Genomic DNA, 18,322 nt, shown 5'->3' on the forward strand with positions numbered 1-18,322 from the left:
TGAAAAATAAACTGCCTTTTAAGGACTAATTTATGGATAAACAAATTGTTGTCAAGTGTGAATATCATGGCTTTGGATGCATTAACTTCTTATTTTTATTCTTGGCCCTACTTTTAGTTTTAAGGGTAGTTCAAAAAGTGAATTAGATTTTTCTTGGTTTCCCCCCCCCCTCAACAAAACCCAGGACTTCAGTCTGACCTCTTTTGGGTTTTGTCCCCAACCTTTTTTTTTTTTTCCTCTTATTCAGCTTTATGTGGTGGATACATTCATGGGAGGAGTGGAACTGTTCTTTCGCCAGGATTTCCTGATTTTTATCCAAACTCTTTAAATTGCACTTGGACTATTGAAGTGTCACATGGCAAGGGTAAGAATGTGATATGAATTACATGTGTATATGTAACGCCTGTGTTTAAAGAAATCAAACACGTGCACTCAATAGAATGCCTTTATGAACTGAGTTGAATCAGTGCTTTCTGCCACTCTTTTGAGGAAGAAGCTTAATTTTCCAAAATAAATATGTTCAAATGTGGTGTTTCTAATTTGTGTTCATTTTGCAGAAGAAACATACTTTTAGCAGTTACCAGAGGAAATGTGGTTTAGTCTCAGAAAAATGGTCAGAAAATAGAAGTAAAATATATGAAAATAATAGTTCCTTGTTAAATAGCACTAAATTTTTCAGTGAAAGCTGTTGGGACTTTATCAACTGTTGTTGATAGCTCTTTTTCATTATGAAGCATGAATAAGGAGATTTGATCTGTGTATAAGTAACCCTAGATTTCAAACGTAAATTATTACGGCCAAAAATGATAACATCTTTCTGTTACACATACAGCTGATTAACATTTGAATGCACAGTTAATCTTGATAGCTTAATTGTTAGGGAAATGTGTAAAAGAACTAAGGAAAAAAGCCTAGGAATTACTCAACATGTGTTTGATACCACAGAATCACAACATAATAAAAATACTCTTCAATCTCCTCTTCTTGTCATAGAAAGTCTTTGTGATAGCCTTTACAGGTAATAGTCCAAGAACTGTATTGGAAGTTTCTACTATTTAAAATCTTCTTGCAGGTTGGATTTTGTTTTAAACTTATGTGGCATTTTAAATGTAAAATATATGAGACGACTTTCTAAGAAGAGTGTTGCTCTCCAGAGTAAATAATTGTATTTGAAAACATACCTGTGGTTCAAAATTTCATTCATCACTGCACTGGAAGTTGGCAATTGAAAAAAACAGTCATGAAAAGGACTGGTCCCAGAAAATGTGAATCCCTGCATATGGGAGACTGTACAGGAAACCTGAACATGTTTTGTCCTTGTATTATTTTACTTCTAGAGTGAAAAACAGAATTGTTTCGGAGGAAATGGAAAAACAAAACATGAATGCAAAATTTTAGTCACTTATCAAAGTGTCTCCTAGTTCAATAGTGAGATCATGGTACAGAATATAAATCTGAGATGCATACAGGAATTTGAATAAAATCTGTATAATACAAATTCAGATTTTCGGAGTGCTGTGTTTACAAATAACACTGAATCTTATCAGTTCTCTTATGGGAGCTATTGATTTACAGTGAGCTAGACAAACATCCACACTGCGCATATTGTTAGAGCCCAAGTGCTTTCTGCAAGGTTTTTTTTCCTGAATTTTAGGGTTTGATTCCATGTGTGACTTTTTCTAAAAATCTTTCCATATAATGTAAGATTGACTTTCTGTGCAATTATGTATATAAGAGGTAAAAACTTCCTAGTAAATGCTTTTCTTTTCCCCCTTTTTAATGTTTTTAAAGGTGTACAGCTGGTTTTTCATACCTTTCACCTTGAGAGCTCTCATGACTATTTGCTTATCACTGAAGACGGCAGCTTCACAGAACCAGTAGCCAGGTTAACTGGCTCAGTCTTACCCCCTACAATTAAAGCTGGTCTCTTTGGAAATTTTACTGCACAGCTTCGATTTATATCTGATTTTTCAATTTCTTATGAAGGCTTCAACATCACATTTTCAGGTAAGAAATTCCATTCTACTGAACAGAATTTTAGAAACTTGTAAACTCTTAAACAGTTAGAAACTGTTTCCAGATAATATTTTTACTTGTATGTAACATAAACATTATGAAGCACTAGTAAAAAGTCAGTAGAAATTGTATAGCCTCTATCGTAGAAAACTGGCTAAGGTTTGATTGAGAAGGATGTTAGTGATACGACTGTTTTAAGGAGTTTTTTCTGTTCTCAGAGTACCATCAACAGTGTGGAAAAGAAGATTGGAGGAAACCTAAGGGTGAAAAAAGCACTTTGGAATAACTAAATCAGAGTTCAGCAGTTTTGCAAGTTAGGAATGTAAATGTGACTGTTAAAAATCTCTGATAGTGTATAAATAACTCAAAATGGTAGAGGGCTAGGTAACTCATAGAAAAATAGACAAAATAATATTATGAATGGACGGGGGAAAATTGCAGACCATGTGGATCGCAGAATTTTTTTGAACACAAGCAAAGTTTTATGCCCTACCTACAGCTGACATACACATAGGTAGACATCATATGCCCCCATTTATATTAAATAACTATTTTCAGGAATATTACCAAGTACATTAAGCTTATGACACAAATGGGTGATTGTGTTGCCTTATTTTCATACAACCAGCATGTGTAGTGCAGACATTTTCTCAATTCGATGTAGTCCTTCTGTATGTAACAGCCCTCATTTTTTCCCATTAATTTGTTCTGTCTCCACCTGAATCATTCCTGACACATAGTTATAAAAAAGACAAAAAAAAAAAAAAATTAAGTACTTGAGACTTCTTTAAAATACATGCATACATATATATATGTATTTTCAGTTGAGTGACACCTGTAGGATTTCTAAAAGGCAACAAATGGGAATTGCTTTATTAAGAGTTTAGATTTACTTAGGAAGCTCAAGCACACTTTCTGAAAATGTGAACATTGTTTTTTCATTCACCTGACCCTTTGTTTGATTTTTTGGTTAGATTTTCTTCACTACACAGTGTTACTCTTTTCTAACTGTAAGTCTCACTTCTAAAACTGTTTGGGAGTTCGGATGAGCCAAGAATTGTATGTAAAGGATGTAATTAAAGTTATAGTAAACCACTTACAACATAAGCTGATTACAGCCCTTGAAATGAAAAAGAAAACAATGTTGTGTGGGTGGGACATGATAGATACATTATTACAGTATATTTAGCCATAGCAGACATACAGAAACAGTACTGGTTTTTAGTAGAGAACACAACTTGAAAATATATGTTTTCCAAGTGTTCCATACTGACACAAGGCAGCTAATTTAGTAAGCTTTCAAAAATATTTTTTATTTTTATTTTTTCTCCCATTTATTTAGATATGATGTTTTATTGTTTTCAGAATATGATCTGGAGCCATGTGATGATCCTGGTGTTCCTGCCTTCAGCAGGCGAATTGGTTTTCATTTTGGTGTTGGAGATTCCTTGATCTTTTCTTGTTTCCCTGGATATCGCCTGGAAGGTGCTAACAAACTTACCTGCCTGGGAGGTGGTCGGCGTGTATGGAGTGCACCTCTGCCAAGGTGTGTGGGTAGGTGGTCACATGCTTTCATTTCATTCATCAAATCGTTAATAGCACATGGCATGTGTCAGAATACTGGGCAGAGAACAAAGTGCTTGGGTTGAAAGGATGATTCCCAAGCTGTATGAACTCAGTCAGTGCATGATAAAAGTAATGCATGTCTCTCTTCCTTGGAGAACAAAAATAAGAAAGAGGAATAGTTAGAATTGTGATAGAAAATAATATCAAAATGTCTTGTGAGATAAAATTTAAATCTAATTATTGAACTGTATGTTTGCCGTAATTAAGATAAAAGTTCCAGACTTTGTCTTTTAGGATAAAGAAACACTGTTTAGAGATTTTAGGTGAAAAAGCTGAGTCCCCTGGCTTGGTTCTAAGGTGTCTTTTTTTTTTTTTTTTTAATATTGTGTTCTTATTCTTGTAACTCTAAACTGGTGGATGTGTTTTGGTTGGGTGGGAGGTTTTTTTGGTTTTTTTTTTTTCTGAGTTTATAAACTGCATTCAAGCATTGTGTACTAATTTTAAAAATTACTTGCTGTTAAAATCAATAACTATACGCTCAAACTGAGTGAACAGTTCTTTTCTGGGAAAAGCTCTGGGACTAGATTTTACAAAATTTGTACAGTTCCTGTATTTGATTTGTGAGATGGTTTTATGACCAACATGTCAAGTCAATCTGATCAGCTACTTTTGACATAATGCTTCTGAAATGTCAAATAGTTCCATACACCTCTTAAATGCATTTCCTTAAGAGGGCTCTTGTTTTAAATAAGATTTTATTTCATGAAGGGAGAAACTCGACTTCAGCTTTTTTGTTGTGTTTTCTTTTAAAGGGATAGATCTCTATATCTGAAAGTCGTATCACCTACATTGTATATACACATAAGATATATGTGTATAGTTTTTATGGATAAAAGTAAACTATTACTAATTCTGTATTATAAACCTGGGGTTATTTAACCTATGATGGTTATTTAACTCATGATAGCTATTTAACCCATAATGAAAGAAATTAACATATGAGAAAGAAACCAAAATCATAATTAGCAGGGCCTGTTGCAATAGGATGAGGGGTAACGGTTTTAAGACTAAAAGAGGGGAGATATCAGGCTGGGTGTGAGGAAGAGGATTTTTTTTTACAATGAGGATGGAAAAATACTGGAACCCAATTCTATGACTTTATGATACGGAGTTTGCCATTAATTTAGAAATTCTAGATTTAAGTCTTAAGCTTTTCAGCTTGATTTGTCTTAGAATTATCACTGGCTTCTTAACACTGTTAGTCTATGAATGTTGGCTAACCAAGTGTGCACCATCCTATATCACAGAATTACAGAGCAGCCCAGGTTTAAGTGACCTCGAAAGGTCACTTTTGTGGGAAAGGGAGCCTAGATTAGCTTATCTAGCACCCTGTCCAATTGATCTTGAAAATTACCGTGATATGGTGACACTATCACATCTCTGGGGAGGCTGTTCTAGTGACTGACTGTTCTCACTGTAAAAAAAATCTTATCTTTGTTGAGATGAAACTTCTCCCGGTGCAACTTGTACCTGTTGCCCCTTGTCTTCTCCTTGTGGTTCCTTGTGAAGACAGAGCCTCTCTTCTCTTTGTAGTCACCTTTAATTACTGCAATACTGTGATAAGGAACCCGAGCCTTCTCCAGGGAGAAGAGACCTAATTCCTTCAGTCCATATTGATCTAAAGTGTGCAAATTTCACTAGAATAATATTCACATACTCACTTCAAACCTAGCATCTTATTTTCCCTAACTTTTAGGAGTGTTCAGCTATTCTGTAACTGTCCATATATATGAATGGAAAATTCACTCCTTATAAGCTCCTGTTGTTGAAGAAAAGATGAATTTTAATTGTGCAGTGTTCTTAGTAACAAGAACATTTACAGAGGTCCCATTTCTTGTTGCAGTGTCATCTGAGACATTAGGGGTGAAGATACCATCTTACCTAGGAGTTCACATACAAGTTCATACAAATACTACTTTCTCAAAAGAGCAAAAAGAAACTACTTGTCCTGAAATCTGCTGGCGTAAGAGTGTATATTCAGAAGTTAAAGGTAGTCTTAACTCAGTGGCACAAATTCATAAGTACATTAGTAGGCTCTTGATTATTTCTTCTTCGTTATCATTTCTACACTGATTAAACTCACCTACGCGATTTGTACACACTAGCCTTCTACAACTATCAACAAGGATTTCTTTGGTCCTCCTAGGACACATGGTAACATACACTTTCATGATTCTTTTCATCAGATTCAGGGTGAGAACCTTTCAAATTCAATTGCATTTAGTTTGTAAACTTCACACAAGCACATTCAGATTTCTACCGTAGAATTGATACTCAGTTTCATCTGCTAGTAATAAAAACCCAAACCAACCAACAGGGTTTCCAAAGGTATTGCCATTCACCCTTCTCCATCCAAGTAAATAATTTCAAGTCCTTCCTTCAGGGTTCATCTTCAGCATATTCTGAAATTTTCCTTGTCAGAGAACCACTTGGGCCTTTTCACCATTGCTTCTCCTTTGAAAAGTTATTTTCCAAGTAAGGCAAAATCAGAGGTTGGGATCTGGTTATCCTAACATCATGACTCTGGCATTTTTAGTCCTATACGTTGAGTCCCATGAGGACTGCACTATCACCATTTCTACTGGCCTGTCCATGCTGTGCAGTTAGGTGGTCTTCTCCTGAACTTCAAAAGTCTTTATCTGACTAGTGGAGGGTGGTTGGTGCTCAGAATAAGGCAGCGTCCCTTATTCTTCAGTAAGGACTCTCCTTTTCACAGCAAAAAGACACCCCCAAGTCTATCTGCAAAATTAGGTAGACATTCATAAACAGGTGTCCTTGAAACTTCACTCTCTTGTCTTTTTAATTAGAATTATTTTAATTCTTATCTCAGTACCTCAAGTGGTTATGCAGTATTATTCCAGCTCATCACACCTTTGAAGACTCTACCTAGAGCTTCCCTGTGGGTCATCACTCCTTTTCTAAATGTGTGCTCCAGTAGGATCTCTCCCTCCTGACAAGAAAGCCATTTGTGCCTACAGCTGCCTACTTGCTAGTATTTGATAAGACCTTTACTGTTAACAGTTAAAAAGTGTGGAGAAGATCCAGGCCCCTCGGCTTAACTCCCCTTGCACTGTTTAAAGAACAGACATGACCATTACCCAAGGTGATGTCAAATTCCCCCCATTTTGGAAGATTTCTTTTTTTTCTCTCTTTTTTTTTTTTCCCTCTTAAAACTGTGCTTCTCTTATGGAAGGAGGAGCTGTGTGGTGAACGCTGTTTATGTTGACATGAGGTGGCTTTTCAGGAAGATCCCTTCCCTCTACCTCTTTATACTAACTGTAGAAATTCCAGGATTGCCAGTCTCCTCACAGAGAATTTTGCGTTCTTGAATTGTTTAAAAGAAAGGTAGTGTAGTCATCCATAAAGAAACCTAATTTCCTGTAAAAGCTTCCTCAAAAGCACTTAAATACCAGTGATGGCTTGCCTGCCAAATGTGCTAGTAGTTGGTATCTGCAGATAAGACAATGTAGTCTCCTTTCACACAAGAGTACTGTTTCCTATTTTTCTAGACACAGTGATTGTATTTGGAAGAGCTGTCCCACAGTCTTTACTTAAATAGTGACACACTCCAGCATGTATCATACAGTAAGGCTTTTCTACAGTTACCCACAGTATAAAGGACAGAGACAGTGTTTTGAAGGAAAAAAAATCTCAGCTGGCCACCTTTATGTAACTGTTCTTTGACAAGTGCTGTCTAAATGTACATTCACAGCAACCTCATTTATTCCTCTCAAAATTTATTGTAACTGAGAGGAATGCAAGATTAAGGGAAACAGAGAGTAATACTCTGCTACTTTGGTGGTTTGTTTAATGCACAAAATTAATGGAGATAGGAGCACGTTTCCATAGATATATGAAGGTAAAAAAAATACCCTCCCAGCAATCCTGGCACAGGGCTACTTGGAAAATAAACATGCACATTTATTGAAGAAGAAATGACACTACAATAACCCATATCTTTAGGTTTGAGAGTACTGATACAGGCATCTGCTTTGTACTGTTCTGAAACAGCTTGTCACCTATAAGGTTGTTAACATTATCATCTGGCACGTTACTGTAATTGGCACATTTGTCTGTGTGGTGTAGGTTTAATTTCCCAAATTTACTTCTGAATAATTTCATTATGATTTAAAATTACTGGTTTTGTGTTTGTTGATATGCTTATGTGTGGCAAAACCCAAGCTACTGAAGTACAGACAAGCTTCTCCTGATTATGCTTTGTCTAGTTGAGATTTGAAAACAGAAAACAATTTCTTTCCCCTTCATTCATTCACATCTCATCCTGTGTTATTATTGTTTTGTTATTATTGCTTCAATTATTCTTTTTTTTCCAGAAAAAACTTCTTTCACACACCCCCCCCAAAAAAAAAACAAACACATGCATTTGATTACTAATTGTGGTTATGATGGGTTACTGATATTACTTCCACATGTATGACTTATTCCTGTTATATCATAGAGTAGTTAGGGTTGGAAAGGACCTTAAGATCATATAGTTCCAACCTGCTGCCATGGGTATGGACACCTTGCACTAAACCATGTTGCCCAAGGCTCTGTCCACCTTGAACACTGCCAGGGATAGGGCATTTACTTGATTTTACATAGTTGCAAATGGGTATATACATTTATACTTATTTCATGGCTGTGTGAAAAAAAGTTGTCTGAGCATGCATACATATTCTTCCTATTTTTCCTTCCAGGAATAGCTCTTTTTCCTCTACCTATAATTATGTAATTCTGTTTAGAGTTTCATTTACATTTCATAGTTGGCTACATTTTCCTGACAACAAAGTGCAGTTTTTAGTGGGTTGGTCCCCCAAGAGTGCAGATCCAAGAGTAAAGCTCCTAGGCAGTCAGGGACTTCAGCACGTCCCCAGAACTGTGTGAATCTCAGGTGCTTGGTGAATACTGGAGTGCAGAAATGAGGTGGAACACAACCTTAATTTGATTAAGTCCCTGATTCTGAGGCTAATGTCCACCTAAAGGAGACAATCACCGATAGATTTCTGCTGCTGTCTTGTCACTAGCCTTTTAAACAGGAACCACACAATTTTTCTGGGAAATCTGTTACTAAGGCAGATTTCCTAGATCTCATCTAGGAAACCAGGACTATGCTTTTAATCATGCTTTTCTTACCTTCCAGTTTGCTTAAAGTCAAACTAGCTAGGAGCTTTCTACCACTCTGTTTTGGGGTTGTTCTACTGTCCTGGGTTCAGCTACAGCAGTCCTTTTTTCTCCTTCTTAGTAGCTGGTGCAGTGCTGTATTTTTGACTTTCAGCCTGGGAACAACGCTGATAACACCGATGTTTTTAGTTGTTGCTCAGTAATGTTTACTCTGACCAAGGACTTTCTCAGTCTGCTCTGCCAGGTGAGGAGGGAAGCCGGGAGGAAGCAGAGACAGGACACTTGACCCAAACTGGCCAGAGGGCTATTCCATACCACAGCACGTCATACCCAGTATATAAACTGGGGGGAGTTACCCGGAAGGCCCAGATCGCTGCTCGGGTCGGGCTGGGTATTGGTCAGCGGGTGGTGAGCAATTGTATCCTCTCCCCTTGTTATTTCCCTTATCATTATTGTTATTATTGGTAGCCGTAGTGGGTTTTGTTATACCTCAGTTACTGGACTGCTCTTATCTCAACCTGTGGAGTTACATTCCTCCCATTCTCCTCCCCATCCCTCTGGGAGTGGGGGGAGGAAAAAGTTGGGGGAGTGAGCAAGTGGCTCCGTGGTCTGAGTTACCGGCTGGGCTTAAACCATGACAGCTACTGTCCAAAAAGCAATTGGAAGACTCACAGGTTTAGCGAAGAAGCATTCCTATAAGTGAATTTTATTTTTTTTTTAAATTGAATGTAACAATTCAGTGAACAAATGCAATGAACACTAGAAATAGATGAGTCCAGAAAATGTTCCTTCTCAGTGCCTTACTCCAGAGGTTTCAATGTCACGCTGCAATGCAGAATGCTGTCCCTGGCCTCATGAATTTCATATTCCCTTCTGCATACTGGCACGGCTTTCTCATAGAATCGTAGAATTATTTAAGTTGGAAAAGACCCTTAAGATCATGGAGTCCAACCGCAAATGTAGCACTGCCAACTCCACCACTGACCCATGTCCGTAAGTGCCGTATCTGTGCATCTTTTACATACCTCCAGGGATGGTGACTCAACACTTCCCTGGACAGCAGGTTCCAAAGGCAGTTGTCAGTACTGAGAGAACTTAAATGCTGCTCTGCTTGTTGGGTTTTTTTGGGTTTTTTTTTTTTTTTGGATACCAGTGGCAAGTATCTTCTCAGGCTTGGCAGGGAGAAGGTTATATGGAAAAAGGAGAAATGTGATATGAAACAAGATATCCAGTGAGTATGCACATTTCCAGAGATACATGGCTGGTAAGTAGGGGCTGAGACAGAGGAGAGAGTTTAGATTGGAGGATTGAACACACACATCTGATGTGCACCTAAATCATCTCCTACATAGTTTTCGACACGTGACTTTATCGTTTGCAGTGATCCTCCAACAGGTGAGGATTGAGCCTGTCAGTTTTGGCATTCCTTTATCGTGGGTTATGATATGCTGATGAAATTCTGAAAGAGGGGAGGTGTTTCATTCTTTCCTTTTGTCCTGGGTTCAGCTGTAGCAATAAGTTTTCTTCTTCTTAGTAGCTGGTGCAGTGCCGTGTTTTCAACTTTAGCCTGAGAACAACACTGATAACACACAAATGTTTTTTAGTTCTCGCTAAGTAATGGTTACTCTGATCAAGGACTTTTCAGCCTCATGCTTTGCAGGTGAGGAGGGGAACAGGAAGCCAGGAGGAAGCAGAGATGGGACAACTGACCCATACTGGCCAAAGGAGTATTCCATACCACAGCACGTCATGCCCAGTATATAAACTGGGGGGAGTTACCCAGAAGGCCCAGATCGCTGCTCGGGTCGGGCTGGGTGTCGGTCAGCGGGTGGTGAGCAGTTGTGTCCTCTCCCCTTGTTATTTCCCTTATCATCATTATTATTATTGGTAGCAGTAGTGGTTTTGTATTGTACCTTAGTTACTGGACTGTTCTTATCTCAACCTGTGGGAATTACATTCTTTTGATTCTCCTCCCCATCCCTCCGGGAGCAGGGGGGGAAGAAGGGAGGGAGGGAGCAAGTGGCTGCATGGTTCTGAGTTACTGGCTGGGCTTAAGCCACGACACCTTTGTACTTGGCAAGAATGTGCTGTTCACTGGTTACTGAAGGCAATGGGTAGAAACGTGAGCAGAGACACCTTTTGAATTGTGAAGTATAGTGCCCAAGCGTAGGTACTTTCTCTATTCAGAAAGCATTTTAGAAATTGCTAGTTCACCCCTCTGGATTTGTTAACCTCAGAGGAGTACAATGAAGGCTCTGATAGATAAGGCTCTGCTATATGAGAAGTTTAGGTACAAAATAAAAAAGAAATAGTTTATTCCATCATATTCTGACTGTAAAATTAATTGCAAAATATGAGTATTAAGATGATAAGGCAAAATAAAAGTATTTGGTCATATTTACTAATAATTTTCTTTTAATTCCTTACCATGTTGGCTAATGCGAATGGGCTTTACCTAGCCTGTCTACTCAGTATTATGGCTGAAGAGCTACTCATTATTAGAGATGGTTATTTTCCCCTATTCACAAGGACATGTAACTAAACACTTTGATTAGCTCTTCCAGGATTTAGGAATTCAGACACCACATGATAGTTGGAAGGAAAGTTTGAATTCGTTCTTCATCTCGTCTTTCTAATATGTCTTTTCATTCAGTTACTTGATTTGCACACTGCTTCTCTCTACTTGTCTGGGCTTTCCCTGCTCACTTTCTCTTTAAGAAACTGTGATAAATTTTACCTAGAATTTATAATGAAAATATTATTTTTGCACTATGAAGTGTACACAGTATTCATTTCAAACTAGCCTCTTATGATCAGCATTGCATAGAGTTCAAGCATTAATACAGTAAACTTGGTTTTGAGTGCTGTTGTTTTAAAATTTGGTTTGGGTTTTAACCTGCATTATGTTCCTGTCCCCCATTAGCCATTTCAACTGTAAGGAGTGTTTCTAAAGCAAGCTGTGAAAAACTTAAAGGATAAAGCTGAGAAGAAACAGCAACTTAGTGTTTTCATCTCATATTTAAGCGGTATTGCCACTTTATTAGATTTTACATGGCACTTGATTTTTAATGGTGCATTAATACAGTATTTGAGTAAAATCTTCACTGAGGCTTATTTTCACTGCTATTCACATTAATATCACATTAATTTTATAATACTCATTTGTTATAAGAAATACTACATGAATAATTAATGATAGGGTGCTGCAATGAATTGCTGACACTTTAATAAGCTGTTACTTTTAAGTCGTTTAGTTAGTATTCATTGAAAAATGATCAATTATAATTACTATACTTTGTCATGTTGTAGCATTGAGTTAATTTCCATTGAGATTGAAACATAAGTGGGAACCTTGTTAGCCTGAATAGTACTGGAGACTTCTGTGTGACCCTTGATATCTGACATCCATTGTTTTCTTTAAATTCTCTAGCATAGAATTTGAATTTGAGTTCACCTTTGAGAAGTCAAACTACATCTGAAAATTGCTATTAATTTTTAGCTACCATTCAGGCAGAGAGAGCTCTCATTTAAGAGCTGCTCATCAGCAAGAGATCTTACATAAGATCAGTGGTTGAATCTCTGAATCTTCAGACAGTTTTAAGGATATGCATGTATGGAGGTTCCACTGTATTTCAGAACTCTAAATGCTGTCACATTTAAGTTGTTAGTTCTTTAGGTTGTTTTCTATTTCATGCAATGTGTTTAATAATGTTATTTAATAGATTTTTAACCATTTTTATTTATATAATATATAACGTTGCATTTTTTATAAATACCATTGAAGGTTGGGGTTTTTTTCCTCTCATTTTTATGTCAATGTTGACATTGTTGAAGATTAGAGTTAGTGTTTGAGTCTTATTGTATGTGAATCCTCAAAATATGATGCAGTGATTACAGGTTTGTGCTGTCCCTATTTCAAAATTGAAACTTTAACATTCAGGAAACATTAAACAGATTTCCGCTGATGCATAGTGAGCACTCTGACTATTTTCAAAACAGAGTAATTTATATGAAACCTTAACTACCTCAATGTGCAGCCTGGTATGAAATTTCAATTACCTATACTCAGAAGGAATAACGATTGTCTCTGGTCACCTTTGGCCTTCTTTATACATTTACAGGTTGTGTATGCTAAATATTTTTTCTTGATAAGACAAATAATGTAGGGATGTTATCCTCATGGCTCATTGTCAGGTGATACTAGAAAGAATATACAAAAATCTCAATTTGGAAAAAAAAAAAAGCCTCATCTTGGATTCTGCCATTAATCCCCTTGAGGCTAATTAATTTCATAGGATTTGTTTTGAGAACCTGAGTAGTGTCTTCTGTCAGTGGCATATGGATCGAAAACTAATTAAGCAAAACTTGGAAAAGGCTTCACCTGCTGTTTAGTCCTTCCTTTCCTACTCCTTTATTTTTTGCAGTGGAATGACACACAAAAATATGGAATAAAAGGGTTGTTTTCAGCAAGGCATTTCAGTAAGGTTTTTAGCGAGGTGTTCTAACCCCACCATCATCGTACAGGTGATGCTTAAAGAATGCTGAGGGAGGGTTACATATTACATATACATGCTTTGGGAGTGTGGTCCATAGCTGATGACTTACCTTGACTTGAAATTTATCTCAGAGGAGCAAACAAGGAGGGGAAAAAAGAGAAGAGAGAAAAAGCAGAAAGCCAGTCCTCAGGCATCAGCTGGGAGGAGAAAGGAGAGAGTCCCTAGACAAATATCTCTCCAATAAAGGTAGTGGTGACAATGATGATGATGGTAATGACAAAAAAAGCTAAAATCTTCCTGCTTTCTCCCTAGAACAGTTGTATTTTTCACTCAGACCTTCTCAAGCTCCTCACAGATAGCTTATGATAATACTAGCACTGAATGGAGCATGTGTGGGTGCTGCAGGCTATACAGTAGTTAAGGTTTGTGCATATATTTTTTTGTGTACCATTTCTTGTGTATTAACATTATTATTATCTGCTCATTATCTACCAAGCTCTATTCCAATACGAAGTCACAGGCTAAAAGGCACCAAATTTGGAGTGATGGTGATCTTAGTGTAGAGTTACAGCCTAAAAGCTACAAGGCAAAAGAGGTGAGAAGTGGGGTGACAACAGTATGATTTAAGAAACAATGGCAGTCACTTTTTAGGAGAAACCCAGTGTAACAGCAGTTCTGAATTCAGCAGTGCCAGCTGAGAACAAGAGCCCTTGTACCAAAGTCAAGGCACTGCCACAGCAACCTGGCAGTGTGTAGATGAAAGCTTAGAGGCTCACAAGTGAAGGGCTGGCTGCAGAGATGGAGGTGAAAGCCTAACATTACAAAGATTAAGACACTGTGTCACAGAAGTGCTATGGAAACACTATGTGCACCTCTGCTTGATACAGCATTCCTATTAACAGGAAGTTTCATCTCCTTGCATTGCATTTGACATTGTACATGAAGCTGTGCTTGAGTCCAGCCATGTATTATGTCTGCCCTGTAGAAGTCAGATGCTCAGCTTTTAGAGACCCCTCAGTCAATGACTGTGGAGAAACTCTTAAGTTTTTGCTATTATGTGAAGACAGAGCATAGGATGCTTGGTTCAGCTTTATCCATGATCCCCTTTACTGTTGTTTTAACGTTGCATGACCATCAGACTGAATAACAATGCTGTCCAACAGAAATATAAAGAATTATCATCTGTCTGAGCTCATCTTCTTCTATTTTATGAACTACTGTACAATTTTGTAAATGCAAAAGTTACTCTGCACTCAGTAGAGTGCTTTGTGCCAGAGAAGCCTTTAAACTGACACTGTACTACTTTTATTTGATCTCGTCTTTGGAGATCTGCTTAAAATACTGTCAAGCCTTTTAGTGAGACGTATGGAAGGAAAATAATACAGCAAACTTTTCCATTAAACAAAGCTATCGTTACGTTCTACATGAATTGTATTTCAAAGCATTTCAAGAATCTGTGAATTTTGTTTGCTTTATAGAGTTTATGTTCAAATTCAGGAAGTGTTTGATGATCCACCCACTGCAGTTTCCTTTTATCCAATTTCAAGTGAGACAATAAAGGAGGAAGAAAAACGTTACTTATGTAAATAAAATTTAAGTGACTTTATTGAGCAAAAGAACAAAGAAATGGGGTCAAGTAGTTGTTCCAGACAGATTGCTCTCACTGCAAGGGCATAAGAGAACAGTTTGATAAGGTAGCTTTTTCCAGTCTGCTGCACCTGCAGGAAGGTTATAACAGACACTTGGAAACTGTAGTGGAAATCAAGCATATCGTTCCTCCTCTGAAACCTTTTACATGTGAACAGAGGTGGCATACACTCAATAAGAGTATACCTTTTGAATTCTAAGTTGGATACTTTTAATTTTATAATAAATAAATAAACTTTAAAAGCACACAAGATTCAGAAGTTCTAATTAAGAATTACCTTTTGAAACATAGAGCCAGTATCATACAGATTTTTTTCTTTTAGAAGAAGATGAGTTTAAGGGACCTTGTCTTTTGGATGCAGTAGTTTGGCAGACTTCGGTAGCTTGGCAGATTTGAGAAATGAAGAATCTGAATTGGAACCATACAAGCAGCTGACATTTAAAGAAGAAAATTTGTTCAATATGTGCTAGTTTAAGCTATTTAACAAGCCATTTAGATGTGATGATAGTAACTTTTTAAAGCTGTAACAGCCAAACTATGTAGAAAGATTTTGAGAGCTTAGGTTTTAGAGAATTTATTCTTTGTTTAGTAACAAAAGCACAAACATCTATAGCACTATGAGCACATTTTTGTTTCAGTTAGCTACATTACATTAGTATACATTACAGTTCAGCTACAACACAGTTTGGCTGCATACAAAACTGTATATTCTTAATGAAGTAATGAAGGTCATTATCCCTTGCTCCTTATCCTTACCTAAGGATGCACAGCTATTTATTGAGGACATCAGAAAGTTATCCCCTGTTTTTAAAATACAGATGCCTAAACCCTAATGTTTTATAATGGAAATAAGTATACATACCTGGGTTTCTTTTCATGTTTGAATGATTCCTTGTAATTCTTCAAATTAGGGAACTAGATTAGCCAGGATGTTTTTAACATGTGTTAAGTGCTATTGCATTGCTTAGGATCTAACTCTTTTACAGTCTCAGTAAACTTTCATATTTAAATTATCCTTAGTTTTTTATTTATAGTCCAATTTCAATTAATAAGATCCTTTTAATATGAAAATAACCTCTTAATTTTATGCACCTTGTCAGAACACAGTAGGTGCTATTTTTTGTTTCTTCCGCAAGAATGTGCTTACCTTTCTTTCTCCCTAAGACTCAAAACAATTGTGTACAAGTTACATTAATTCCCTTATACCCTTCCTGGAAGAAAGAGAAGTGTCTCCTATCCTTGCGAACGGAAGCCTTTTGACATCTAATGAATGATCAGACTTTTGCGTTCGTAAAACAGAATTGAGTCCTAGTTTTCTTTATTTACTTGTCTCTTTTCACTCAAGCCAGACTTTTGTGTATATTCACTGTTAAAATTTCTTGCATTATCTGTATTTTGTGTTTTGCCACAAAAATATATCTAAAATACCTGAGAAAATTGAGCTAATTTTGTGGGAAAGTGACAACTGTATCTTTTAAATTTAATTTAAAAAGTGGATTTAGGTGCCAGTGACCATATTGATTATAAAAAAACTGGCAACTGAATTAATTTATTTTGTATCTTGAAAAATCAGACTACTACAGAAAAAAAGGAAAGATAGGAAAGCAAAATAAAGAAGGGATCTGTATTACATCATAATACAAATTTTGGTGCTACATCTTCTTATAGCAATTTTTAGGTATTATATCATAAGCAGATTTTAAGTTCTTAAATTGTACCTACATTAATACTATAGTCTAAGCACATCACATAATCTGACAAAGAATTTATGAAATACATTCCTTTTCCTTACAGGCTATAGCTGGAGGAGATAGTCCTGAGAATACTGTTAACATGGAACATGTTCAGTGGTTGTGTTATAGTATGCCTGTTCATTTAAATTCACACTGATTTTTCCAAGGCAAGATTGTGGATCAAAGTATGGAAATAGAATATCAACTGTAATTACTTTAAGATCTGTGAAGATTATTTCACTTGGCAAATTCTGTACCTGTCCATGTTTGCATGATTTGAAGACCTATTAATACTGATCTAGTTGATTTTTATCAGAGGAAGGGTGCATGTGAATTATATTTCAGAAATGAGAAAACAAACAGATAAGATATTTTTTATTTTTTTTTCTGGTGCAGGGGGCATGTGAAGTGTTTTATCTTTCATCTCTCTGGGCTGGGGAGGTAGATCATTCTCCCAAGATGAGGGCAGGTCTCTTGAACTCAGAAGGAATCTGGAAGGCTTTGAAGTATAGCAGTGTCATGAAAGAGTAAAAGAAAGTCCACTGTAGCCAAGAACTAAAGAGCTTTCTCAGGATCATATGATAAGACCTGTCTGCTTAACCTGAGGTGCTAAAACGAGTAGTTATTCATAGAGAACATGTGCTAGATGAGGAATGTTGCATGACATCTTTCAAGAGTGATTGGCAGGTATTTTATTTTTCAGTTACCGTAGGTGGATGAGCCATATAACTTCTTTACACAAAACCTGATCAATGGCTTGATCTTTCATCAAAATTTAAGATGTGGCCTCATTTCATTTGTTTCTCTAAATTAATTTTAAATTGTATATGATGCAGGTATAATCCTGCAGAATGATCTTGCCAATGTGGGTAACAGCTGTTGTTTCATTTTGCGTAAAGAATTAAAGAGTAACTGGAGGCAATGAAAGTGGAAGTGAACACGAATATATTTTTCCAGTGTACTACTTGGTAACAGTAATTCAAATGGTAACAGTGAATGATGATTCAGGGGTTATTTCAGAATTTTATTTCCCAACAGTTTAATGTATGGACTTCCTTGAGGAATTATTCCTTGTTTAATGCCCAAGCCATTATGCTAAAGAGGTTAGCCAACATTTGCTCACTTTGTGACTAACTGATTTTCTAATCCCTTTATGTGCAGCAGAAGTCACAGGAGATTCATGTTGAAATCCCCAGAGGCAAAGTGAATTGAATTTAGGTGTCACGCGTTCTGGCTGCATATGTTAATTACTGCACAAGAAAGCAGCAGCAGTATCAGCTACTGTAGATATTTTTAAAGAAAAAACACTATGACATTTCCTATACTGCTCAGTAAAATATTAGGGCCTTGAAGGGGAGAAATGTCTTTGACTGCGTAAGCTTTTCCTGCTGGTGAGACAAGACTCAGTATTGCTGTTCATGACCGCTCTTTTGAGTTTTTAGTTCCTCACTGTGTGTAGGGAGCTTGTGCAGGAGCAGTTAGAAAAATACTAAGTTGAAGTTCTTAGGGCTAAGTTCCTCTGTGTATCTGGGCACTAATCGCAAATGAAAGATTTCAGGTCTTGGGACACCATATGTCCAAGGAGAGATCTACAAGAAAACCTTAACCTGAACTGTGACATGTTTTGTATAATTTTCCTTTTGAGGGAGGGAAGTTGACAAAGAAGGGCTTGCTTTCCT

At 36.9% G+C, this 18,322-nt stretch overlaps 1 protein-coding gene across 1 annotated transcript in view; it reads left to right on the forward strand.

Moving 5' to 3' along the window:
* Positions 1 to 247: 247 nt before the first annotated feature.
* The window catches only part of LOC104410230 (CUB and sushi domain-containing protein 1-like), a gene marked incomplete at both ends in the record, with an annotated part of 119,333 nt that continues 101,258 nt past the window's right edge, over positions 248 to 18,322 (forward strand). The window contains 3 exons of the mRNA XM_010020338.1: positions 248 to 364; positions 1,792 to 2,007; positions 3,382 to 3,570. Of these exons, the coding sequence (XP_010018640.1) occupies positions 248 to 364; positions 1,792 to 2,007; positions 3,382 to 3,570 (522 nt within the window). The remainder of the gene's footprint in view (positions 365 to 1,791; positions 2,008 to 3,381; positions 3,571 to 18,322) is intronic.

The sequence above is a fragment of the Nestor notabilis genome, unplaced genomic scaffold, assembly GCF_000696875.1.
Source record: "Nestor notabilis isolate BGI_N333 unplaced genomic scaffold, ASM69687v1 scaffold3578, whole genome shotgun sequence".
NCBI classification, from domain to species: Eukaryota; Metazoa; Chordata; class Aves; order Psittaciformes; family Psittacidae; genus Nestor; species Nestor notabilis.